The sequence below is a fragment of the Juglans regia genome, chromosome 3 (assembly GCF_001411555.2).
Source record: "Juglans regia cultivar Chandler chromosome 3, Walnut 2.0, whole genome shotgun sequence".
Taxonomy (NCBI): Eukaryota; Viridiplantae; Streptophyta; class Magnoliopsida; order Fagales; family Juglandaceae; genus Juglans; species Juglans regia.
This window is the reverse complement of record NC_049903.1, coordinates 20,647,472-20,674,378: the sequence shown is the minus strand read 5'-3', so window position 1 is coordinate 20,674,378 and position 26,907 is coordinate 20,647,472. Positions and strand designations below refer to the sequence as shown.

At 39.6% G+C, this 26,907-nt stretch overlaps 1 protein-coding gene across 1 annotated transcript; it reads right to left on the bottom strand.

Annotated features, from left to right (window-relative positions):
- Window positions 1-26,907, bottom strand: LOC108999331 (COP9 signalosome complex subunit 2). Its single transcript, XM_018976216.2, has 11 exons — window positions 26,719-26,907; window positions 25,975-26,067; window positions 8,671-8,749; window positions 6,752-6,992; window positions 6,599-6,673; window positions 6,386-6,520; window positions 3,954-4,141; window positions 3,369-3,437; window positions 3,134-3,224; window positions 2,878-3,012; window positions 1-452 (listed from the first exon to the last, which is right to left on the bottom strand). The coding sequence occupies exons 1-11, from the start codon at window positions 26,873-26,875 to the stop codon at window positions 249-251; spliced, it is 1,467 nt and encodes a 488-aa protein (XP_018831761.2). The 5' UTR covers window positions 26,876-26,907; the 3' UTR covers window positions 1-248.

Here is a 26,907-nt window from a genome sequence, read left to right as displayed (position 1 = left end):
AATGGTAATATTTTGGATTCCTAACTACTAAAGATCCTAAAAGATTATCTCCAATCAAATACCAACAGTTGGTTTGGCTTCTTTATATCACAAACATTACATATAAAGATCGTCAAAATAACATAAAATAATCAACAAAAGAGATTGTTTATAATGCAAGACAGTAGTCATCTCAACATGACACGACTAAACCAACCAAATGGAGAGGATATGGAAAAATTACATTTTCTCCCCTCTAAATGCAAATCCTAGCAAACTCTATTGTTGATAGTTTGGTAGAGAGACTTAAGCTGCGTGTTCCACTTCTCCACAGCGGCATACTTCTTCATTCCCTTTGACCTGTCCCAGCGCTCTAGCAGCCGGTTCACCTGATCAATGTGCCCATGGATTTTGTTGTCCAATATCAGTGACACCAGCAACTGCTCAACATCTTGTTCGGGCACATTAAGCTCCTGAATAAAACATCCAAGTACAATCAGCCTATAACTTGTAGTAGTAAGGAAACCGCAATTTCAGCTAAGTGTGATGGGCCAAAGGAAAGGAGATGCAAAAGAGAAACACAAGCAAAGTACAGGGAGATGCATCCCAAGTCAAAACAGCTTTATGGAGTACTCAGGAGATGCGTATTAACTTGTAATCTATAGCTGTCTAGGCCATTGAAATCTACAGCTTTAGTGCATAAGAATAGAGTTTTAACAAAGAATAATCTAATCTCCTCCAATGAGCACTCCTTATCTTCAAAAGTCCGATCATTCCATTCCTTCCATAGGCACCATAGAATACAAATAAAAACCATCTTCAACACAACTGTGATTTGTGGAATACCGCCCAAGTTCGTCCAGCTGGACAGAAGCTCGACCACAGTAGCAGGCATAACGCAGGCCAGCTCTAATCTTCTGAAGACATCATCCCATAATGCTCTAGCAACCTCACGATGCACTAGAAGATGATCCACAATCTCACTACTCTTTCAGCACATGTGGTACTAGTACAAAACATTTCTCATTTATTGTTTATAGATGATTTGATATTTTGTGACGCAGAACAAAACCAGATTCGTGCTTTAAGGGCTGTCCAGTTCAAAAGTGAACTTATCTAAGTTGAAGTTGGGTCTAGCTAGAAATGAACGTTCGCAACATCCAGTTGCTGGCTAACACTATCGAATGTAAGGTCTCCTACTTTCCCATGAAATACCTTGGGCTTCAATTGGGGGCCTCTTTCACAGCTAAAGCTACATAAGATTAAATAATTTTTTTATCGATAATCAAGAAGTTCTATTCATAATAATAGGCAAAACCCAAGTACACAAGGAGTATACATGAGTACATGGGATTAAATAATTGAGAAGATTGAATGTAGATTGGCAAGTTGGAAGAGATTGTATTTATCGAAAGATGGTAGGACCACACTAATCAAGAGCATTGTCCAATTTACCAACTTATTTCCCATCTGTGTTCCCAATTCCTGTGACTGTGATGATCCAAATTGAGAAACTCCATCGTGATTTCCTTTGTAGTGAGTTGGGGGAAGAATTCAAGTTCCACCTGGTCAAATGGGAGGATAAGGTATGCTCTCCAATCTCTAATGGTGGACTGGGAATTAGAAATTTGAGGGTATTCAATAGGGCTCTTCTTGGGAAATGGTTATAGTGGTATATAATATGGAAATGTCGGGTGGGTTGGAGTACTAGGGAGGTACAAAGGGATTTATGGAGTGGTAGCATGGAAACACATTAGACAAAGTTGGGGGTTTGTGCTCAACACACTAGAATCGTGATGGGAGACAGATTTAGAATAAAATTCTGACATGACTTATGGTGTGGAAATAGAGCCCTCAAGGACACATTCCCTACATTTTTCAGGATTGCCTGTAAAAAATAAGCATCGGCCACTGACCTCGTGAAGATGTTTGGTGGCTTAATCCAATGGATTGTGAGCTTTATTAGGGTGGCCCATAATTGGGAAGTTGGCAGCTTTCTGGATTTTTTCATACTCTTGTACACCATGAGATCAAGTACTCAGGAAACTGACAGTTTGTGGTGGGTACCCGCTACAAAAGGTACATTTTCTGTTCGTTCCTTCTATAAGTCCCTCACACATCCATAGAACAATCACTTTCCATGGAGAAGGATTTGGAGAAATAAGGCACCTCCCAAGGCGGTATGTTTTGCAAACAATCAATGCGATGGTACTACTTTATCAAAAAGTTTTTTTTTGTTTGAATTCCAAATTTTACACAACTGCCCTCCAATTAAAACGTCATTTGCAAGTAATAGTAAAAAGGTTTGTGTATCATTACTCTTCAAGTTACCAGATATCTCACAGATGCCATTACTACATACTACAAACACTATAATATGTTATCGCAACTTGATCCGAGGGGGAATCGAACTTGTGACATGGGACTCATGCACACGAGTTCACCCTTACCACTTGGGCTACCCACGGGTGGGTCAACATGCTACCACTGTCATGCACTGTCATTAGAACGTAGATCAACATGCCCCATACTAGTTACTCAAGAGCCAAACCTAACTTAATGCAGTAATATAATTAACTAGAGGTATTTTTAAGGGATTTAAATAAGTGCCAAAAGCAGTCCTGTGACATCAATGCCTATAAAAGATGTCCAATTCATCAAAATCTATTATTTTATGCATGCCCCTTTTACAAACTGAGCCAACGTAAAAAGTACCCATGAGTTTATTAGTCCAGCTGGTTGGATAACTTAGTATTAGCCTAAATAAAAGAACTTTTTTTTATAAGTGAAAAATATTGTTAAAAAAACTTAGCATTACCCTAAATAGAAAAACTCAGATAAAATAACTGAAAATAGAAGTTCACGTATGCACAAATGCACAGAGGAAGTGATAGCTACCTTAGATATGAATGGGATTCTGATCCTTGTGTAAGGTTTGATGAGCTTGAGCAGGACTTGTGTTCTAATATTTTTTAAGAGGTCCTCAATATAATTTCTGATAAATGGATCGTCCATAATTGTTCTTCTGTTACTCTGAAAATCAACAAGTTTCACCAATAGGCTTAGGTAAGAGGAGACAAGTTGAATACAATATCATAAACTTAGGCATAAATGCAAAGCATAATGGGACGGAGGATGTCTGTATAAACTTTACCTTCAGGATTTTCTCAAACTCCAATATTTCATTTCGTTGATAGGCTGCTATTAGATTTGTCATTGCCAAAATTTCAGGGTCATTTTTGTATCTGCAAAGTAGCAGTTATGAACACCGAACGGGAAGAATAGACACCACTTCCCAACCCGCCCAAAAACCACAACCCCAACCAAGAACAAGAGAAGTGAAACGAAGATCAAGTAGATAGAATATTGAAATTAGATATAGGACTTACGGCTTAGCCTCCTGCCCATCGAATGGATTAACTTCAGATTGCATCAGCATGTTGGCAAGAACCAGATATCTAGCACATTAATCAGGAATGAGGGAGATAAGTGATATATGAAGTACAGAGATGACTGGACCAGTTTATTTCAAACTTTCAGAAATCTATACAAAAAAAAAATATCTAAATATCTAATTTCCCATAAATTATTCTCTCAAAATCACCCCCTATTTGGCTGGTAGAGCACCTTTATTGAAGAGACAGATTTTGAAAATGACAAACCCTGGAGACCATGAAAATGCAAAGCTTTTTTACCCAGTTAAACCCCAGGCCCAAGTAACATGCCTATATAACACAGATCAGGTAAACATCGGCCTTTTACCGATAGGACACAGCCCCTAAAAATTGTTTGCATCTAAGGATTTGAACCTTAGACCTTAGACCTTTTACCCTTGCCACTTGAGCCAACCCCTGGGGATTGGATGCATAATTGTATCATCTTAACAATAACAAATTAACATGCATAATTATTTTCTCATGAAAAACGAATAATGTTTGTTTGAAATCAAGGATTAAAAGTGTTCCATTACGCACTTCAAACATTGGATACGACGCTGATTTCCAGCTTCATCATAGTTTTTAAAAGCTTCAAAGAAATCAGTAGCTGCTTCTGCCCAATGGCGCTCCGCCATGTGCATTTTACCCCCGCATTCATGAATTATACCCATTATCCTTGGATGGGGTATTGCTGATTTTATCGCAAGTGCTTGCTGGTATAGTTGCTGCAATAAGTTCGCATAGTCCAATAAATGATAAGAAATTACATCAACTTCAAAAGTTGAAACTGCATCCGACATAAATGAAAAATGAGAAAAGCAATCACAAATATGAGATCAGACCTATCCATCAACCATCATACAACAACAGATCAAAGATTCACAAAACATAAACCTTCTACTGTGACAGCAACTTTCATTCCAATGATGTAATGAGTATATAACCATTGTGAAATTTCCTGGAGAGAACACAGATAGGTAATATATAAAACAGAGATAAATTCTATACACCTCTCGTCCTGTTGAAGTTTGGAATAGGAAGACAAGTTTCGCTACATCAGATCCCACAGGCTAAATCGAGCTTCAACCACTGCTAATCATATCTAGTTGTGCAGATGGTAACCAACCACATGATTTCTAATTTCATAAGCAATTAAACATTGTGAACTAAAGGTCCTAAAATGTGAATGACTTATTAGTTTTTCATCAGATTTTAATTCTTTGTATTACACCCGTAGATGATGAAGTAGCAATTAGGGGTGAGCACCAACTTAGTCGGAGTCGGATTCCCCTAAATCCCACTCCGACTCCGACTTTGTCGGAGTTCAAATCCGAACTCCGACTCCGACTTGGATTTGTGTAGGCTCCGATCCGACTCCGACAAGTTGGAGTTGAAGTCAGAGTGGAGTCAGATTTGGGCTTTCAGTTTTGGGCCTTTTTTAGCTTTATATTTAGCCCATTTTAAAAAAGAATTTTTTGTGGCCTTTCAAATTTCAATTTTTCCAAAAAATTTAAAACTAAAACTAAATCATTCACTGCTAATTTACTTCTACAGTAACATCTAACTTATTTTTATACTAGACTTATACTATAGTGTCTTACATGTTATCATACTATAGTATGACATTATTTTTAGAATCTAATTACATGTTATTATATTTCAGTAAATTAGTATATGTGTTATTAATTTATTATGCTAGACTTATTTAAATACTAGCGTCTAATTTATTTCTATACTTGATTATGTTTGGTAGTAATGCTATGATATTTACATATACTAAACTATCATTAGTCTATTTATATTATAGTATAAATATATTATTTTATAATAATTAGCTCATACTAGTATATTATTGAATTTAACTATATAAGTTCTAGTTATATAACTATATAACTATACTAGTATATATGATAATATATAGATAAATACATATTTTTATAACATATGTACAATATCGGAGTCGAATTCAGAGTCAGAGTCGGAGCATAAAGTCGGAGTCGGTCCAGCTACACCTCCGTCCACCTCCAACTGAAATATTAAAAAAACAAACCGACTCCAACTCCGTTTGGTCATAGTCAGAGCAGAGTCAGATTTTTGGATTTTTGCTCAGCCCTAGTAGCAATCTCTATTATAAAAGTCTTCCCTATTTATTTATCGAAATAGACTTTCATATCAGTACAATATTATTTATTAACCCATCCTTAAATGCTAGTGTAGGCAAGGAAATAGTTTAAAAGGATGAACACTCATGATGGCCCTACAAGCTTATGAATTAAACTAATCCCACTGCATGATTTCTATTCATTTGGCATGATAGAAGTTCTTAACAACTATGGGAATTTTCAACTAACAATTTCCATAAAGTTGTCATAAAGAACGAAATATATGGATGCCAAACCAAAGGAGGAAAGTTCAGAATTCTGTGTAAAAATATTTTTTAATAATTATCAAGAAGAATTTAGGGTCCAAATGACAAAATTGAAACTAAATCATCCTGTATCCTTTAAAAAATAGGAAATCTATCCTTCCTTTCTCTTTTCTTTTTTCAAGGATAACAAGTTAGTTATTCTTAATTGCCGTATGATATGAATTCAGTAATCATGTGCCTAGAGGATCGTATTGATGCTTCCACGAACCAGCAGGATTTGAATTTACTGTCATTTTTCAATAGTATAACCATATTCCTCCATATTTTTACAGTATGTCAATGGTTTCACATTTCTCATTTAACTTCTTCATTTCTTTTTTATGAGTCAGAATTTGTTGCACACACCAACGAACATTAAGGCACAAATTGTCCAAATATTATGAAAGAAACATTAATATTATATTTCCATTTCAAACCTTTTCCACGATTTAACCACAGGCAAACTCATCAAAATCATTGAAAGACATGATCAAACATATGACTGAACAGAAAAAAAAACGTCACAAATTCTCTGATTTAAGTAAAACTTCAGAACCCTGACCTTGAGTTTTTTGTTATTCTTGGTCTCAGTGTACATTTGAATCTCTATTGCATATACTTCCAAAAGTTGGGTTCCTTTCTTGTGGTCATCTGTACCATCTTCTTTTCGACAAGATTTGTGAAGCTCCTTCAAAATCTATGTCCAAGAAATTATTTGCTACATCCAACATGCATAACAGAAAACTGAAGTACAAAATCAGAATCATCTCAATACCTTACTCATTCGGCCATATTCACCCATGTCAAACCAAATCTTGCAAAGCTTGAGATTTGTTTTAAACCACAGCCTCTGCACAGCATGAAAGTAATACATTCAAAACTAGCACTCCTTAAATTCATTGTGGACTGGTAGAAGATGACTTCCAACCTCATTTTTGGCCTCTTCAAGGGCCTTCAGAGTTGTCTGGTAGAACTCTTGCAGAAGCCCAGAGTTCTGACTAGCTGACCCAGAAACGAAATCCATGATGCTATTTATACATTTTTCACTATAATTTCGCGTCACTGCTGACTTAATGTAAGTCAACATTTCCCTGTAAGCTTGCATCATTTGTTCATACTTTCCTAACCGATAATACAACTTGACAGTTTGTTTTAGAGCCTTAAATCCCCTGACAAACCAGACAGGAAAATCATTCACAATACGTAATGATTTCTAAGTCCCAAAAAAACCAAGAAATTATTAAGATAGTGTTTAACTATGTGGGCCATTGAACCAGCAAAGAAACCATGGGTTCAAATATAGAAAGCAACTTACAAGAAAAGATGGAAACATTCACGTTATAAAGAAATCTATACAAGAGAAAGGGGCACAATCAGCACACAGTTAGTATACAAAATAAATGCAGAAAGTTTAGGATCTAAAGTTTTTTTTTTATTAGTTTAGGATCTAAAGTTGCAAGGGTCCAGAAGTCCGAATATTAAGTGGATATTCTACTAGTTGTTGCCAGCATATCAAACAATGATATTAGTAGAAACATCTTCAACCTTATCAAAGCAACCCTTTTCAAATAGCAGTTTAATTATTCAAACATTTCTATATAAGAAATATTGACAATTGATAAAAATAATTACAAATTTAAGTTGCAAAAATAAAATAACATTAACTTGATCTTTGAAGGATGCTAAGAACTGGTAAGCACTTAAAGCAGGATTATGGGCAACACAACAATCAAAACTTCAACACAGATTACGCAAGGCTTATAATTTGATCTCCACTAAATCTTCAATGAATGCACCTACACCAGCTATTTTGCTCACTTCAACCAAAATTGTCCCTGCTCTCATCATCTTGCTCGATCACTCGCAACCAATCTCCAGACCATATGGAGGACTAAATATCCCTCATCCAATTCTTTTTTTTTTCTTTTTTTTTTTTTTGATAGGTAGACTAAATATCCCTCATCCAATTCTGTTTGGCATTGAGGCTTGTTGCACATTTAGGGTGTGTTTGGGAGTTTCTATATGGTGCGGTTCATCGATTGGCCAACGAGTGGTGGCCTAACTTGCTGGAAAAAAAAAGTTTTATTATTCTCCAAATGCAGTTTTCTGGAAGATGATCTAGTCTTGCACATTGTGTTATATTTGGAGAGAAATGAATGATTTGCGTTCGGAGGACAGCGAAATGATGGTGGAGGAACTCAAAAGATTTCTTCTGTAGAACCATTTACCATTGGATTATTGCCCATTTCAGTTCTACTACTCCCAGTTCCAAGATTTTGTGCTCTTTTTTCTCTTTCTTGTTTGCTGTTTCTCACGTATTCATCATGTTTGTTAGGATAACACTCATTTGTTCATTAATAAAGTTTAAATTGCTACATATAGAAAAAAAGTTTCTTACAAATCAAATAAAAATAAGAAACGGATGCAACAAAGTTGTTCTTGTAAAAATTAGTGTAATTATAATTGATGCAAACAACAGAGGATACAACTGCATCTTAGCCTTACATACATATTCTTCCGGACTTTGTATGATTGCATTTCGGCATTTCTATCAAATGTATTGATATTTTAAATATTAGAACCTAATTCTTTAGAAATTTCCCCAATATACCCTCATGTTCAAGTGCATCTTCCTGTTTCTCTTAGAGAGAGAGAGAGAGAGAGAGAGCAGAAAACTATTGGAACAAGCACAAAAGCACATTTGTATCAATAAAGCTAGAGGTATATGACTATAGACAACAAGACAATTTTTTGAAAATTTGGAACACTTATAAATGTTCTATTTCTAATTTATTTTTCTCTCACATAAACATAAGCACAGGGAATTCCAATATTTAATATGCTCACCACTCCGCCTTCCCTGCTTCCATGCGTACTACTTCAGCAAAACCAGCCAATGCACCTTCAGGGTCAGATTCAACCAGACCTGGAAATATTGACCAGAAGAAAAAGAAAAAAGGATATCAGCATTACTAGGGAACGAACAAACAGCTACAATATGTATAATAATTATGCGATTTCAACCCCAAGAGGAAATCGCGGGGTGGGGGCGGGGGGGGAGAGAGAGAGTCATTTCTCCGGTAGCCATCATTAAAAATTTCTATAAACATTGGTTAAAAATATATGCGAAAGGCACTTCCACTGTCATACTTTAAGGCTAATGTGTCTCCTAAGCCTTGGCAAACATCATACATGCCCGGGCAGCTCATGATTGGGAAGTTAACACTAGTTCAGAATTTTTCAACTTATTGTATTCCATGGGGATAAGAATACAAGGAGTTGATACGATGCTATTGCTGTGGTCAAGGGAGATTTTCTATTCACTCTTTTACAAAGTCATTACCCATTGGGACGACTCACTTTTCTCTTGAAGGAACATTTGGAAGAGTTAAGGCACAGCTTAGAGCATTGGCATTTAGCCAAATGCCAGTCCAGCTCTTTATTTAGTTAATGTGGCCATAAAATAAATAGGACTACATTGGATTAGCCAACTTAAGGCCATCCAGCCCATGAGCTGCAGTAACGCCATCCCAATCTACAAATATGACTTGTTACTGTAGCAAGGTCATATAATTTTATATCATTTCCTCAACCCTACTTCGTCCAGCTAGTTTCTTTCCTGCGGCTTCTTCTTCTTTCCCACACGGCAGCCTTCTTCTCCTTTTTTCTCTCCAGCTCCTCTTCTGTCACAGGCTCCTCCCTCCTCCATTGGTTGCAGTTTCAAGCTCCAAAAGGAGCTACTTCTCAAACCAAAGCCCCGTCACCATCTTCTCTGTTGCTAGCTCCTCCTCCTTGGCACCAGTAAGAATCAAACGACTCCATAGAAATCTTTGCAAATCAATTAAAACCCATCAGACCATGCTATGAATTCACTTTTCTTCACTAAGACGCTCTCATGCTTCGCATTCCCAAAGACTCATATGCACCAAAACCAACAATAACGCATCTTTTCCTTTGGACCTCACCAGCATCACCGATGGCCTCGTTTCAATCTTCACCAAGTGACACTTTTCCCCAGACGATCCTGAATTTGAGAATCTAGCACCAAGACTGACCACCCAAGTGGTTGAGTGTGTTAACTAGCCTAAAGAGTTGGGAAATAGCTCATGTTTTCTTTACTTGGGCCTCAAATCAATCTGGGTACAAGCATAACCGTTATACTTACAATGTGATGGCCACTAGCCTATCACGTGCTTGAAAACTTTCCCCATTGAGAGCCATGGCCATGGATATTGTAAACTCCCAATGTTCCAAGATATCAAGGCTGGCTGCCCCTTCACTTCGAAGCGAGACCGCATCAATGGCAAGCAAGACTCCACTCAAGTCATTGCCTCCGGGATCTTCCAGATCGACACCATTGTTTCCACGTTTTAGAGGCTCATCAACACGATTGGCACCCCCAAGGTCACGCCCAAGCTCCAGGGCAAGCTGTGAGTTCCATTATCTCGGTTTTCTCATATGGATTTTCCTGGGAAATATTGTGGGGTTATTTTCTTGCATTTTTTTTTTATAGGTAATAAGAGATTTTATTCCAAGTAAATAAGCATAGCCCAAGTACATAAAGAGTATACATGAGAATACACCTAAATACAAGCTAAAGGGTTTAAGGGTGGATCAAGACAAGGTGGCTTAAGCCCGCAGTTTGGCAGATTAGGGCTAGAAGTGGAGCAAGCCCATCGATCATCGAGAACCAATTTACGGCGACGACTTTGACTCAGACAGAGTCGCCTCATGCCAAGTCTTCACCCACGGTTGCGATGAATATTCCAGCAATGGTTGTGCTGGAGGTAGTGTCTGAACCCAATATAGAGGTGGGGGCCAGTTCTCCGGTTCTGTTTTGTGGATAGAATCAGTCGATGGTAAGCACAGAGGTTGGGGTTGGAGTGTTCCAGGAGATTCCATCACCAGCGAAGGTCCTTCAGGAGGAAAGTACCGAAACATCACTGGATTCTGAGGTTAGGGTGGACAGGGGTCTACAAATGATGTCGGTTTTGGTAGAGACACCACCTCTAGCGATTGGGGTGGAAGACCCATCAAAAGTGGAGCTGTTGACAGAACTGGAAACTGTCTCAGAGGTGGCACCATCGTCAGCGTTGGATTTGTTGCGTGTATATGCCGATAATGTCCTTCCCGAGGATTTGGAAGGGGTGCCTTGTCAACCTGTAGTGTCAAAATGGGTTATTAATAAGGCTTTGGAAATTCAACACAGTGTGGGGATTGAATGCCAGGGCTCTGAGGATCAATTCTTGGCGTTGCTAGAGGACACTTAAGGAGTTCATGCTCAACTCAAGAATTATGTTTCTAAAAAATAGAGGGAACTCAATAGACTCTCTTGCTCAATTGACTATGATGGCAGCACATGCAAAGATAGATCTAAAGGGAGGGGGCCATCTTTCTCTATATGAAGCCCAAGATTTTATCTTGGAATGTCCATGGGCTAAATGATGCTAACAAATGCCTGAGAATAAAAAATTTGCTTCAGGAATGGAAGGCAGATATTGTTTGTATGCAGGAAACCAAGATGGAATTCATTTCCAAGAGCTTTGTGAGAATTTTATGGAGTTGTTCTTATGTTGATTGGATTTATGTTGAGTGGTTCTGTAGTTTTGTTGATTAAGATGGGTGAGGGTATGAATAGGAAGATGGTAGCTTCGAATGTTGTTTTCAGTGAACTTAAGTCTTTTGTGGTGGTGAGAGATGGTTCTGGGGTGCTTATCACTGAACGTGGTTGGAAGTTTGTAAAAAAACTGCACTTGGGTTCAGCTGCAACAAGTTGGTTTATCAAGGCACTGGACGACTGCTTGAAGTTAAGGAAAAGAGAGTTCTACACAGCTCATCGGGAAGGAGATAGGGGATTCATAGCTCAACGATGTTCCAATCCTCAAGGAGCATTTATGGCATTGGTGAAATATAAACAGGGGGGTCGTCGGAACTGTATTTTCATTCCTGAGGATCGTGAGGGAGCTGGATGGAGGAGGTTGATGGAGGTGTTGAGGGAGGTGCTGCCTCAACACCTCCAGTCGACGGCAGTGCTGCCTCATCATTCCAGCAGCAGCATGGTAGCTTTACAGAAACCGAGCTACCTGGACATTGCTCGAGGTACTGTTAGACTGGGTTCTAGTCCTGACATGTGTGGGAGGGATGGTGGTTTGGTTGGGGTGCAGAGGAGTGGGGAGGATGGCAGGGGACGTGATGGCCTTGACAAGGAAAGTATGGTTCGTCTCTTGTCAGATATGCAGGCTCAAATAAGTACTCTGCAGAGTAATATGGAGATAGTGAAACACAGCGTTGAGGAGGGGGGTTGGAGGGAGTTGGGCTTGGGGCTGGAAGACGGGCTTTGTTCCAAAGGAAAAGGCCTCTCTGCATATGGGCCAGGGTATGCCCACCAAGCCCCCTGCACGGCTCAACAGGCCCAGCCTGTCAAGCGGCAGGCCGTGGAGGCTACTTGGAGACGTCGGCCTCCAAGGGCCGAAACTCCATCGTCGTCGGGTGGGCCTCAACACCCACCGCCGACAATGGACCAGGGGCCGCCGTCAAAGGGGGTGGGTCTCCTGTCGACATCTGGGGTGCTGGAAACAGTGGCAGAGCTCCGAGAAACAGGGGAGAAAGGTGCGATGGAGGTTGACGGAGGATGTCGAGGTGCTCACTCATCGGAACTAGCACAGAAAGATGCAACGGAGGGCTCTGAGGTCTCTCTGACGTTATTGCAGCAGTTCTGTCCACTGGGGAGTGAAGTTTCAGGGGCGATGGTCGCGGATCTAATATCGGGACCTGTAACGTTGGGTGCGACAGAGGTAACCGATGCCCCTGCGACGTCAGGGTACGCTCAGATCACGTCGCCGACCACCGTCGAAGGCTCAGGAGTAGCTCAGGTACTGCCCATGTCGGCGGAAGTGGCAGAAGCGGCTCTGAAGGCAGTGGAGGTCGAAAATGATGAGCCTGTTGGGAAAACTTTGGAGGATGGGGAGGTGGATGAGGGGTGTAACACTCGGAATTTGTGGGTGGTGGATATGGAAGGGGGGATCAATGGGGGTACTGGGTCATCTTCAATGGTGTTGAAGGAGGCTGATTCTATGGTCCAACCAATGGATCAGCTCATGGGCAGCGGCTTTGAGGGCGATAAGGATGAGTTGGAAAGTCCTATCCCATTACGTATTATTTCTCCAAAGCCAGTGTACAATATAATAGACGATTGGCTGTTAAAAAAAGTAGAGGAAGTTTAAGAGTGTGTGGGAATTTCATTTGCTGGGTATGAAGAACAGTTTAAGGCCCTGTTGATTGCGATGGAGGCAGGGAGACCTACGGTTCTGAAATCAGCAGTGAAATGGGACCGGGAGTTGAAACGTCTCAAATGCTCTATTAATTACGACAACAAGGAGGGAAGTGTGGGGAGGGAGAGGTTGAAGGGTAAGGGAACTTCGTTATTTAATGAAACCTAAAATCCTCTCATGGAATGTAAGGGGGATCAATGACGTGAATAAACGTCTCCGTATTAGATCCCTCATTCGGAGTTGGAAGGCTGACATTGTATGCCTTCAAGAGACTAAGTTGTGTGGTGTTGATAGATACATAATTCGAAGCTTGTGGGGCTGTTCCTTTGTGGGGTGGTGTTCTCTAGCCTCATCGGGGGCTTCGGGAGGTGTGTTGGTAATGTGGGATAAGCGAGTGGTGGAGATGGTCGAGGATTGCATGGGGAAATTCACAATGGCTGTATCTTTTAGGAACATTGAGGATGGGTGGTTGTGGGCTTTAGCGGGTGTGTATGGGCCAAATGTAGAAAGAGATAGACGCTTTTTGTGGGAGGAATTGGCAGGTCTTCACTCCTTATGGGATTTACCCTAGGTTTTTTGTGGAGATTTTAATATTGTTTGGTTCCCTAGTGAGAGGGCAGGGGCCTCTACGTCGTCAGGGGCAATGGAAGCCTTTTCAAAGTTGATCTTTGATCTGAATCTTGTGGATCTTCCGCTGGTTGGGGGGAGCCTACACTTGGTCCAATAGCCGAGGGGGGTCCCGGCTGGACAGATTTCTAGTCTCCTCTTCTTGGGAGACGCATTTTCCGAACCTATGTCAGAAAAGGCTGCCACGTGTTTGTTCCGATCATTTCCCAATTTTGCTTGATTGTGGTGGTATTCGTGGGGGTAGACATTCCTTCAAATTTGAGAATATGTTGTTGGAAGTTGAAGGATTTGCGGATAAGGTAAGGGTTTGGTGGGACAATTATTCTTTTGAGGGTACCCCTAGTTTCATAGTGGAGGGTAAACTTAAAGCCTCAAGTATGACTTGAAGAAGTGGAATAAAGAAGAATTTAGACATACGGAAGTGCAGAAAAATATCCTTTGGGATGAGCTGCAGGCTTTGGAGGAAGGGGTAGTTAATGCAGACTCTTTATTACGGAAGAAAGTGGTGGTGACAGAAATTGAGAAAGTATTGCTGCTAGAAGAAATATCTTGGAGGCAAAAATCAAGGGCACTTTGGTTGAAGGAGGGGGATAAATGTACTAAGTTTTTCCACAAGGTGGCTAATTCACATAGGCGCAACAATGCCATTGAAGTACTCCATTCCAGTTCTAGTGTGTTTACATTCTTCCGAAGAAATCCAAGATCACATAGTGCAGTATTATGAGGATCTCCTTGCTGAAAAAGAAAAATGGCGTCCCAAACTAGATGGTTTACCCTTTGCTCAACTGGATTTGGATGTAGCTGGATGGTTGGAGAGGCCTTTTGATGAAGAGGAGGTGCATCTCGTGGTGAAAAGTATGTGCAGAGACAAAGCACCCGGTCCGGATGGTTTCTCTTTGGCTTTCTTTCAGGAGAGTTGGGACATTATGAAGGAGGAAGTGATGCAGATTTTCCATGCTTTTCATTCTAGTCAAAAGTTTGAGAAGTCACTAAACGCCACTTTCATTGCTCTCATTCCGAAAATAGCCGATGCATATGAATTGAAAGACTTCCGGCCTATTAGTTTGGTAGGGGGGATTTATAAAATCATATCAAAGGTGTTAGCTAATCGTATGAGTTTGGTTATGGACAAACTCATTTCCAAACCTCAAAATGCATTTGTAAAGGGTCGGCAAATCCTGGATTCAGTGTTGATAGCTAATGAGTACTTGGATAGTCGGTTGCGAGAGGGCACCCCGGGGGTTCTTTGCAAGCTCGATATGGAGAAAGCTTATGACCATATATGTTGGGATTTCCTCCTTTATATGCTTAGAAGATGTGGTTTTGGGGATAGATGGTGTGCTTGGATTAAACATTGTGTCCCAACTGCTCGATTTTCGGTCCTAGTCAATGGAAGACCTTGTGGTTTTTTTCAATCTTCCAGGGGTTTGAGACAAGGGGATCCACTATCCCCGTTCCTTTTTGTCATTGTAATGGAGGCATTGAGTCGTATGGTGGAGGCCGCTGTAAGGGGAGGAATTCTTGCTGGTTTTTCAGTGGGCAGCAATAGTAATACCAGCTCCATTTCGCATTTACTTTTTGCAGATGATACGCTCATTTTTTGTGATGCTGTAAGTGGCCAGATTCAAGCTTTAAGGGCAGTTTTGTTGTGTTTCGAAACTGTTTCGGGACTCAAGGTGAACTTGGGGAAGTCGGAGCTGGTTCCGGTGGGGGAGGTGAACAATATAGCCTCTTTAGCGGAGTTACTAGGTTGCAAAATTGCCTCTCTCCCTATGAAATATCTTGGACTCCCCTTAGGGGCGTCTTTCAAAGCAAAGAGCATTTGGGATGAGGTGGTAGAGAAGGTTGAGCAACAACTTTCAGGATGGAAACGGCTATATCTATCGAGAGGGGGGAGATTAACCCTTATCAAAAGCACTCTTTCCAACCTTCCCACTTACTATCTTTCTCTATTTCCATTACCGGTGGGTGTGGCAAACCGGATAGAAAAGTTGTTTAGAGCTTTTTTGTGGGGTGGAATGGGGGAGGAATTCAAATTTCACCTTGTGAGTTGGCAAAGGGTGAGCTGTCCATTGGCGAATGGGGGGTTAGGGGTATGAAACTTGTGTGTTTTCAACAAGGCACTCTTAAGGAAGTGGTTGTGGAGGTATCATAAGTAGGGGTGTAAACCGGTCGGTCCGGTCCGGTCCGGTCCGGTCTGGTGATGGACCGAATATTTTCGGTCCATCATCGGACCGGACCGGACCGGACCGAACACCCCATAGGGACCGGACCGGACCGGTAGTTATCGGTCCGGTCCGGTCCGGTCGGTCCATTCGGTCCGGCATATTTTTTTTTTAAATCAATTAATAAAAAAAAATTATTTAAAATACTAAATTAAATTAAGTGATTTATTAATATGGATTAGATAACAAACTCAATAAAAAAAATATTTTATATGATCAATGATAATAAATTAAATGAAAATTACATTATTAATTTATATAATTACTATATAATTAACTAATTGATATTATATATTAGTTAATTCATAGAATATTAACAAGTGTTAATAACATATTTAAATAAGAGGTTAGATTAAGATATATATAAAATATTGTTAATTTATAGAATATTAACAAGTATTAATAACATATTTAAAATTTTATATTGTTAATTGTATAATTATTATATAAATAATATATATAATTTTTTTTTTTTAATTATTCGGTCGGTCCGGTCCGGTCCGGTCCGAGAAATCTCCACCCCGGGACCGGACCGAAGACCGAAACTTTCACATTCAATGGACCGAAACCGACCATGCATTTGGTCGGTCCGGTCCGGTCCGGACCGAACCGGTCGGTCCGGTCGGTTTCTCCGGTCCGGACCGACCGGTTTACACCCCTAATCATAAGGAAGGGAATTCGCTGTGGAGAGAGGTTATTGATCATAAGTATGGTTGTGAGTGGAGGGGATGGTGCTCTAAGGAGGGTAGGGGGTCTTACGGAGTAAGTCTGTGGAAATTCATAAGGAAGGGGTGGAATACCTTTGAAAAACATCTTAAGTTTGAGGTGAGTGATGGAACACGTACCCGCTTTTGGTTCGATGTATGGAGTGGGGAGAGTTCTCTTTGTCTGGCTTTCCCAGTTGCTTTTAATTTGGCTGGAAATCAGCAAGCCCCAGTTTCAGAAGTTCTATGTCGTGCCAATGGGATGGTCACTTGGAATGTCACTTTTACAAGAAATGCTCAGGACTGGGAATTAGAAGAGCTGGCAGATTTTTACAGTTACTTATATTCAGCAAAGCTAGGGGCCAATGGGGGGAGACCGTATGTTGTGGACTCACACGAGGAAAGAGAAGTTTACTATTAAATCTTTCTATAAGGTTTTGACAGTCCTACAGCCCATTTTCTTTCCATGGAAGAGTATATGGAAGGTTTTAGTGCCTTCTAAAGTTACTTTTTTTACTTGGACAACTGCTCATGGGAAGATATTGACGGTTGACAATTTAAGAAAACGAGGTATGGCGATCATGGAGTGGTGCTACATGTGTAAAAAGAGTGGAGAATCGGTAGATCACTTGCTCTTACATTGTGAGGTGGCTGGGGAGCTTTGGGCTGGTATTCTTAGTAGAGCTGGGCTAAGTTGATTATGCCCAAGAGTGTGGTGGACCTATTAGCATGCTGGAATAGGCCTCATAGTAGTGTCCAATTAGCAGCCATGTGGCGGATGATTCCTTTGTGCTTAATGTGGTGTTTATGGTTGAAAAGGAATGACAGATGTTTTAATAACAAGAAGCGTGCAATGGGGGAAATCTGGAACTTTTTTGTATTCTCTATTTTCCAGTGGTTTTCTACTATTGTATAGAAGGGAGAGAATGTTCATGAGTTTTTATCTTCTTTCTAGTCTACTAGAATGTAATTAGGTGCCTCTCTTAGTATATTTCCTGTGTACTTGGGCATCGCCTAATTTCATTCACATCAATAAAGATTATTACTTATCAAAAAAAAAAAAATCTTCCCTAGGTGGGGGCGTCGGGTGGAGTTCTATTGTGGGATAGATGTGTGGTAAATAAAATGGAGGAGTTTATCGGGGAGCACACTGTGGCATGTTCTTTTCATAATGTGGAGGATAATTTTAGATGGGCTTTTACTGGAATTTATGGACCAACACTGGACAGCAACAGGAATTTACTATGGGAGGAGCTTTCCGGATTACATGCTTATGGGATTTACCATGGTGTATAGGTGGGTACTTCAATGTCTTAAGATTTCCAAGTGAAAGATCAGGTGAAAGCAACTTCAGGCCAGCAATGTTGAGCTTCTCGAATTTTATCTCTGAATTGGGGTTGGTGGATTTTCCACTCATGGGCGGTGCATTCACTTGGTCCAATAACCATTCATGGTCTAGATTGGATAGATTCTTAGTTTCCCCATAATGGGAATCTTGCTACTCAGAGTTATGTCAGAAAAGACTCCCACGCCTTTGCTCAGATCGCTTCCCCATATTGTTGGATTGTGGGGTTATTCAAGGAGGTCGGAGGTATTTTAAGTTCGAGAACATGTGGTTAAAAACTGAAGGATTTCTGAAATGGGTTAGACAATGGTGGTCCTCTTATCAGATCCAAGGCACACCTAGTTTCATTTTTGCTAGTAAATTGAAAGCTTTAAAAAATGATTTAAAGCTTTGGAACGATCAATCTTTTGGAGATATTGGCAACCGTAAGAAATCACTTTTAGAGGAGCTTCAGGTGGTAGAAAGGGCTCAGAAGGGATGGGTTCTCTGTTCGGAGGAGCGTGTTCGGAAGAAAGAATTGCTTTCAAAAGTAGAGAGGGCTACCCTATTGGAGGAGATCTCTTGGCAGCAAAAATCCCGAGCTTTGTGGTTGAAAGAAGGTGATCGTAGCACGAAGTTCTTCCATAGAGTGGCTAATTCTCATAGAAGAACGAATGCCATTGAGATGATGTCTATTGATGGATCTGTCTGCACTGAGGCTCCTATGATCCAAGAACATATTGCTGGTTATTTTGAGTAATTGTTTACTGAGCCTCTTGGGTGGAGACCGTAAATTGATGGGATAGATTTTGAGTCCATACAGCAACAAGATGTAAATTGGTTGGAGAGGCCGTTTGAGGAGGCTGAGGTCCACAAAGTGGTGAGAAAGATGGTTAAAGACAAAGCACTGGGGCCAGATGGATTTTTTATGGGTTTTTTCCAATTTTGCTGGGAAGTGGTGAATGAGGACTTAATGAAGGTATTTCATGAATTTTTTTCATGTGGGAAATTTGAGAAAAGCCTAAATGTTACTTTTATTGCACTTATTCCCAAGAAGAATGGGCCATCGGAATAAAGGATTACAAGCCAATTAGTCTTGTGAATGGGGTATATAAAGTCATTTCCAAAGTGCTTGCAAATCGTTTAGGAGGAGTTTTGGGGAGATTCATTACGAAACCTCAAAACGCATTTGTTAAAGGAAGACAAATATTAGACTCAGTACTTATCGCCAATGAATGCCTTGATAGTAGGTTAAAATGGGCAATCTGGGTCTTTTGTGTAAGTTGGATATGGAGAAAACTTACGATCATGTTAACTGGGAATTCTTGTTGTACTTGCTTGGGAGGTGTGGTTTTGGGGAGAGATGGTGCTCTTGGATTAGGTGGTGCATTTCGACAACGCACTTCTCAGTTTTGGTAAATGGGATCCCGGTTGGTTTTTTTTAGTGGTTCCCGTGGTCTTAGACAAAGGAATCCTTTGTCCCCTCTCCTTTGTGTTATAGTCATGGAGGCTTGCAGTAGAATGATCTCAGCGTTGGTCAATAGTGGGTTCTTGGCTAGTTTTTTGGTTGGTGATAATCATCGAGGCACTCTCCACATTTCTCATTTATTGTTTACAGATGACACCTTAGTCTTTTGCAAGGCAGAACTCAACCAGATTCAAGCATTAAGGGCATTTCTACTTTGTTTTGAGACTGTGTCCGGTTTGAAAGTGAATCTATCCAAGTCAGAACTGGTTCCAGTTGGTAATGTTCGTAATATCCATATGTTGGCTAACACTCTTGGTTGTAAGGTGTCGTCACTCCCTATGAATAATCTGGAACTTCCTCTGGGGGTTGCCTCCGGGGCGAAAACCATTTGGGATGCAGTTATTGAAAAGATTGAACGAAAATTGGTAGGTTGGAAGAGTTTGTATCTGTCGAAAGGGGGTAGGATGACTCTTATCAAAAACACTATTTCCAATCTACTTACTTATTTCTTATCTTTGTTTCCCATTCCTGCGAGTGTGGACGCATTGAAAATTTGCATCGTGATTTTCTTTGGAGGGGAATCGGGGAAGAATTTAAATTCCACTTGGTCAAGTGGGACAAGATTTGTTCCCCAATCTCTTCTGGTGGTTTGGGAATTAGAAATCTGAGGTTGTTCAACTGAGCTCTACTTGGAAAATGGCTCTGGCGATACAATACGGAACATGAAGCGCTATGGAAGTTGGTGATTGATCACAGATTCACAAATATGGAGGTGCGCGGGGGGGATGGTGTACTCAGGAGGTGCACGGGGTCTATGGAGTGGGATTATGGAAGCACATTAGACGAGGGTGGGGAGTGTTTGCTCTTCATACTAGAATAATGTTTGGAGAGGTTCTAGAACCCAATTTTGGTACGATATGCGGAGATAGGGCTCTCAAGGGCTCATTCCCCACATTGTTTTTACTTGCCTGTGAGAAGGAAGCATCATTGGCAGACATTATTATGATAGATAGGGATTCAATCCAATGGAATGTAAACTTCACTAGGGCGGCCCAAGATTGGGAAATCAGTACTTTTGTAGAGTTCTTCCAACTATTATACTCCAAGAGACCAAGTAACCAAGGAGCTGATTCTTTATGGTGGACACCTGTTAGAAAGGGTATATTTTATGTTCGCTCTTTCTATAAGGCCCTCACATTACCGCAGAATAATCAATTTCCATGGAAAAAGATAAGGAGAAATAAGGCTCCTCCTCATTCAGCATTTTTTGCTTGGACTGCATCTTTGGGGAAGATTTTAACGATGGATAATCTACGGAAACGAGAGATGATAGTGGTGGAATGGTGTTGTATGTGTAAACAAAATAGTGAGACTATGGACCATCTTTTACTACATTGTGAGATTGCTAGAGCGTTATGGGTAGACATTTTCAGGCAGTTAGAGCTAGCATGGGTTATGCCTACGACAGTAGTGGAACTTTTGGCATGCTAGTCAAACCTTGGTGGTCTTCCACAAATTTCAGACGTGTGGAAAATGATTCCTATATGTATTCTTTGGTGCATTTGGCAAGAACGAAATGACCGGATATTTGAAGATCGGGAATGCTCTATGGAGGAGATTAGATTGCTTGTTGTCAGCACTTTATTTTCTTGGGCCAGATCTGTAGATTTTAATGGCCACGATTTTCATGACTTTCTCTTTTCTATTTCTTCTGGCTAAATAGGTGTAATCACTTGTATACTTCTTGTGTATCTCGGCTATGCCTATTCTATTAATATATTATAACAAATTACATATTAAAAAAAAATACAAGCTAAAGAAAAGTAGAAATTAAAAAGCATTACAAAAATTCATGTCCATCACTAGATTGTTCACCCAAAAATTTAAAGTGCTGAAAAAAAAATCCCTAAATTGCCCCATTGTGCATTCACAATCTTCGAAACACCTCCTGTTTCTCTCCAGCCATAGACACCAAAACAAACACAAAGGAATCATCCTCCATTCAACTTTATTGCCTCCACATCCCGCAACACCTTGCCAACTAGCCAAGAAATCCACCACTTGAGGCATTACCCAAGTAATGTCTACCCTTGCAAATAACTCATTCCATAAAGTGCATTTACTTTATGCATAAGTAACAAATTAATCATACATATTGGCTGGATTCTATGGGAATTTGGGTGCGGTTTCATTGAATTGATTTCTTGCGTTCAAATTTTGGTCTCCAGGAATATGTTTGGGAGGCAATTCTTGATCTTAGGATTTAAATAAATTGGGTTTTAACTAGCACTAATGTGATACCCCCATATGATATGGATAAGGGCAGGTGGTGTATGGGATCCCACATTGCTTGGGAAGGAGAAGTTCTTGCTCTTTATAAGGTTCCAATGGGGCTCTAATTGTATAATTGACTAGTCCTTTTGGAGTATAGGCCATGTGGTTTGGCCTTCCATTGGGGCGTTACAAATGGTATCAGAGCCTATCCCAACCAGAAATGTGGGACTTGAGCCGTGCCACCTATAATGGACAGGCCCGACGAGGACGTCGGGAATTTAAGGGGGGTAGATTGTGATACCCCATATGATATGGATAAGGGTAGGTGGTGTATGGGATCCCACATTGCTTGGGAAGGAGAAGTTCTTGCTCTTTATAAGGTTCCAATGGGGCTCTAATTGTATCATTGACTAGTCCTTTTAGAGTATAGGCCATGTGGTTTGGACCTTCCATTGGGGCGTTACAACTAATCTATAATATCAAGGCCCAGAATGCATAATCACAAGTTTAGGACTTCCTTTTGTAAAGCGAGTGCTTTCTTGGGCAACACTTGTATAAAGCCTTGGTTATGAGGGATATGCTGGTTTATTTTTTATTTTTGTTAAGTGTTGGGGTTGGGGTCAACCTAAGAAGCATTGTAATGTTGGAATTTTGAGGTAATGTATGTTTTTTTTTTTTTTTTTTTATGATGGGGGGAACCACCACACGGCAGAGCTCTTAGGACTCACCCATGGAGCTTAAACCCGCGGGGAGACTAGCACAACAACCCACCGCCATGGCCTCCCACTTAAATCGCAATTTGATCCCGGGGGAAATCAAACCTGTAACATAGGGCTCATGCCCACAAGTTCACCCTTACCACTTGGGCTACCCACGAGTGAGAAACTTGTATTCGTCACTTGGATACTTTGTTCTTGCGAACACAGTTAGTTCATCCAGCCCCTATGATCTTTCTATTATTTGGAAATGACACTGTAAAAAAATCAGTCTCTTGATCTTTCTCAAGGAAATCATAGAATGATGAATTTCCATCTTAGTAGTCCTCATATCTATCTTTTTAACTTACAAGCACAAGACGAGGCTACATATTGGGCAATTGGTTAAGGATACGCCAACTAAATTTAAACAAGCTAGAGAAATAGATCATAATGTAGAAGTTAATGTAAGTAGTTAATAATTCAAATCTCTCTCTCATTCTTTCCAGCACATAACTGCCTTCTTATCATAAATAATTATGAAACCGTCCTTGTCCAATTAAGCAATTAAGAAGCATATTTGACGACAATTGCCAACGAAGAATTATTAGTTATAAAACAAAAATAAAATAATTTTGACTATAGTTACCTTTGGGTTGTGTGTGATTGTGTGGATGTGTACTGAAGACGTGTGAGGCCAATACATTTACACTAAGCATCTCATGGGTTGATGGGAGTTTTGTAAACCTAGTTAGTTAGAGCATTTTCTTACGGCTGACTGGTTGTCAGTTTTATGGTGATGGATGTGAGATTGGAGGTGGTTCAATGGATGTTTATAAGCACACTTGTGTGGTGCTAAAATCGGAACCAAATGCTTTGAGAGTGAACCCTTGGGGTTGGCTCAAGTATTGTTTTTGGTGGAATCTTTACTTCTCCTTGTTCAATGAGTTGCAAATGAATTGTGTGCTTGTGATTCATTCTCCAAATACTATTTTAGGTGGAATCTTTACTCCTCCTTGTTCAATCCATGTCGAAATTTATGTGATGTTCCCCATCATGTTATGTTCAGCTTGATTATGGCATTCTACAATGGATTTCATTTGCTTAGATTGTGATATCTAATGTTGAATTGATAAAGTACATTTCAAGAAAAGATGAATCAATTGATTGAATCACTGAACAAGCTCCCCTCATCTCCGTTTGGGAAAATAAATATGTGCTTTAATAGGAGATCGAGATAAATGCTTCTCATAATTTATAAAAATATTGACTATTGTTGTTGTGTCCCTTACTAGAAGTAACTGATAACTCGTAAAATGCCATTAGATATGATTGTTTAAACAATAATTTAATTAGAATATGATTATTAATTAACATATGATCGGTAGAACTACAAAATATGAAAAAAAATAAATTAGATAAAAAAAATGTTAAATTAATAATATTTTATTATTATATAGAGAGTTGATAGATAATCTTTTTTTTTTTTTTTTTATAAGTAGAGTTGATAGATAATCCAATGTGGGAATAGGTTTTGAATGGAATAGGTAAAAGGCAAAGTATGTGATATTAACCAAAATTTGACTTTTGGGATTGCTAATCCAATGAGGATGCTCTTAAGGTTGCTTTTTTTGTATGGACTGCTTTTTTGGGGAAGATCCTAACCATGGACAACTTACAGAAACAGCATATCATTGTTTATAGACTAGTGTTGTATGTCCCAAAAAAGTGGGGAGATGCTTGACCACTTGCTACGTCATCGTGAGGTTGCCAGATACTTATGGGATGACGTCTTCAGCAGGATGGAGCTAGCAGGGTAGAAGGTAATCGATTTGCTTGCTAGTTGGAGAAGTCTTTATGAAGTTGTACAAATCGCAACCATTTGGAAGATAATCCCTATTTTACTCATGTGGTGCAAATGGTGGGAAAGAAATGACCGAAACTTTGAAGACAAGAAGCGTCCCCAATGGATCTTAGCAGTTCCTTTTTCAAGCATCCCTAGTGGCTTTGCCTAGATTCTATTAATAAAATTCATTCTTTCTTATAAAAAATACGTGTTGACAATTATTTTTTTTTTGTAAGTAATAATTTTATTCAAAGAAATAGGCATAAGCCCAAGTACACAGGATGTATACAAAGGGAACACCTACTACTTCCAAAAACAAAAAGAAACTAACACCAAAAAAACTAAAACAGAAGCCGGAAATTATTCACCATTACAAAAGCTTTAGCTCAAGAACTCAATGTACTCAAGAAAAAAACCCTAAGATCTCCCAAAGAGCGTTCTTTATCTTCGAAGCATCTCCCATTTCTCTCAAGCCAAATGCACCACATAAGACAAGGAGGAATCATCTTTCAAACCCTCGCCGCCTTCTTCAGCCCTTCAAACCCTTCCACCCTACCAATAAATCCACCACTTCTCTAGGCATTACCCAATGTAATCCTGTCCAACTCAAAACCTCATTCCACAAGAATCTTGTCACTTCACAGTGAAGAAAAAGGTGATTTACAGATTCTTCATCCCTTTTACACATGACACACCAATCAGCAATAAACATACCTCTCCTTCTAAGATTATCAGTAGTCAAAACTTTGCCCAAAGAAGCCACCCAACAGAAAAAAGCAACCTTAGAGGGAACTTTCACTTTCCATATACTTTTCCAAGGAAAAACACAACTACTTTGGCTTGACAAAATTCTGTAATAAGTAGAAACTGAAAATATAGCATTTCCAGTAGGAATCCACACCATGCTAACCTCTCTTTCTAGCACCAACTTAGAACTGTAGAGTTTAACCAGCAAAGCCTTAACTTCATCCATTTCCCAATCATTAACGTCCCAAATATTTCTTATCAAGCCAAAGCAATTGAGCTCATGGTCTTAAACAAACATGACCCCCCCCCACCTTTTTCTCTCTTCTTTCTTAAAGGATTAAGTTATCTAACGAAAAAATGTAGGAATGTAGGTCAGTTCCTTGTCGACATTATCTACTCCCTCATTCATCTATTTATATAACCCCCTCCAAAAGTTTATTGCCTTGAATAAAGCAATCGATATGTCCTTCACCAATATTTTTTTTTTATAAGTAAAAATGAGGGGTGCAAAACAAGGACTTCCCAGGAGGTCACCCATCCTAGTACTACTCTTTCCCAATCGATATGTCCTTCACCAATAATTGTGTGATCTTTTACCAGCTGCAGTAAAATATCTATTCAATGAATGTGATTAGACAAACTAAAAGGTTAACAAGAGAGACTTTTGTTGATTATTAAAAGTTCAAATGACTACTCGGCGGTTTCGTAGTGGCTGGTAATCCAACATCTCATCATGCCATTCTAAAAGCATGTCAATAATAAAACAATACTGTCAAAATATTCAAATTCTGGAACTAAAATGGAAAATTCGCAAAGGAGAGATTCCTGTCAAAAATAATTTGAAACGCGCATTCAAATATTATAGTTAAATTTTATTGCAGTCCCAACTGCATTTCAAATTCCAAAAACCGTTTTTCCTAATACAGAAATGCAAATAAGAACAGCTACAAAAATATTCAATTGGAAATACCTTTTGCATTGTAGTATTGGTTCTCAATGTCAACATCTTGCTCTTCTTGCTCCTCTTCTGAGTACTCAAATCCGTAATCCTCCATGTCCGCATCTAATCAAATGGAGAACAGTAAATCCATAATCAAGTTTATTTTTCTTCTTTCTTTCTTTTTTTTTATCTCTAAAAGCATATGAGTCTATTCCTAATTGGAGTTTAACAATACCAATAGAGAGGCAGAAAGAGAAAGGGAAAAGGTAAGAGTGCATGGTAAGCGAATCTATATTTCATACAGTCTACAGTGATGAACCATAATTAGTGTTAATGATGCTGTGCGTAAATAATTCAGAAGATCAATACTGCCATATTGGATTTAGCCATTAATTGTTTTAAATTAGTATAAAAAGACTACATGTAACTCACAACTGAAGAGAGTTACACGTGGTTTCATGCCGACCGACTACTAATAATAAAGAAAATCTTATACGCAATAATTAGAATCATTTTGCATCACTGAAAATTGTTTACATAAGCACAGAACAAGAAAATTAATTAATTACTTATTAGAATCATTTTGAATTTTTCCTTCAAAAGAAGCATTGCCTCGTTTGTTTCAGCCCCAAAAAAAAAAAATTTAAAAAAACGGAGATTCAAAAACCTAGATTCTTGCTTATTCATCGAGTTTCTTCCCCACCCAGCAGTCCGTTGGAGCGAATTTTTAACCTCAAAACAAAGAGATATATATAAGAATATAAAAGAACTCACCGGAAGCCATTGCCGATTGAAGTGTCAAGACTCGTGTGAGACACCGATAGGGAAGATGGGAAGAGTGAAATAAGAGATCTTTCGGGAAGGAGAAGAAATTTTGGGCTGTGCAGAGCTGTGAAGGAGCGCTTAGCCTGAAGCTACCTGGAAGTGGCATTTCGTGGGCCAGAGTTGACAGAGATCGATGTG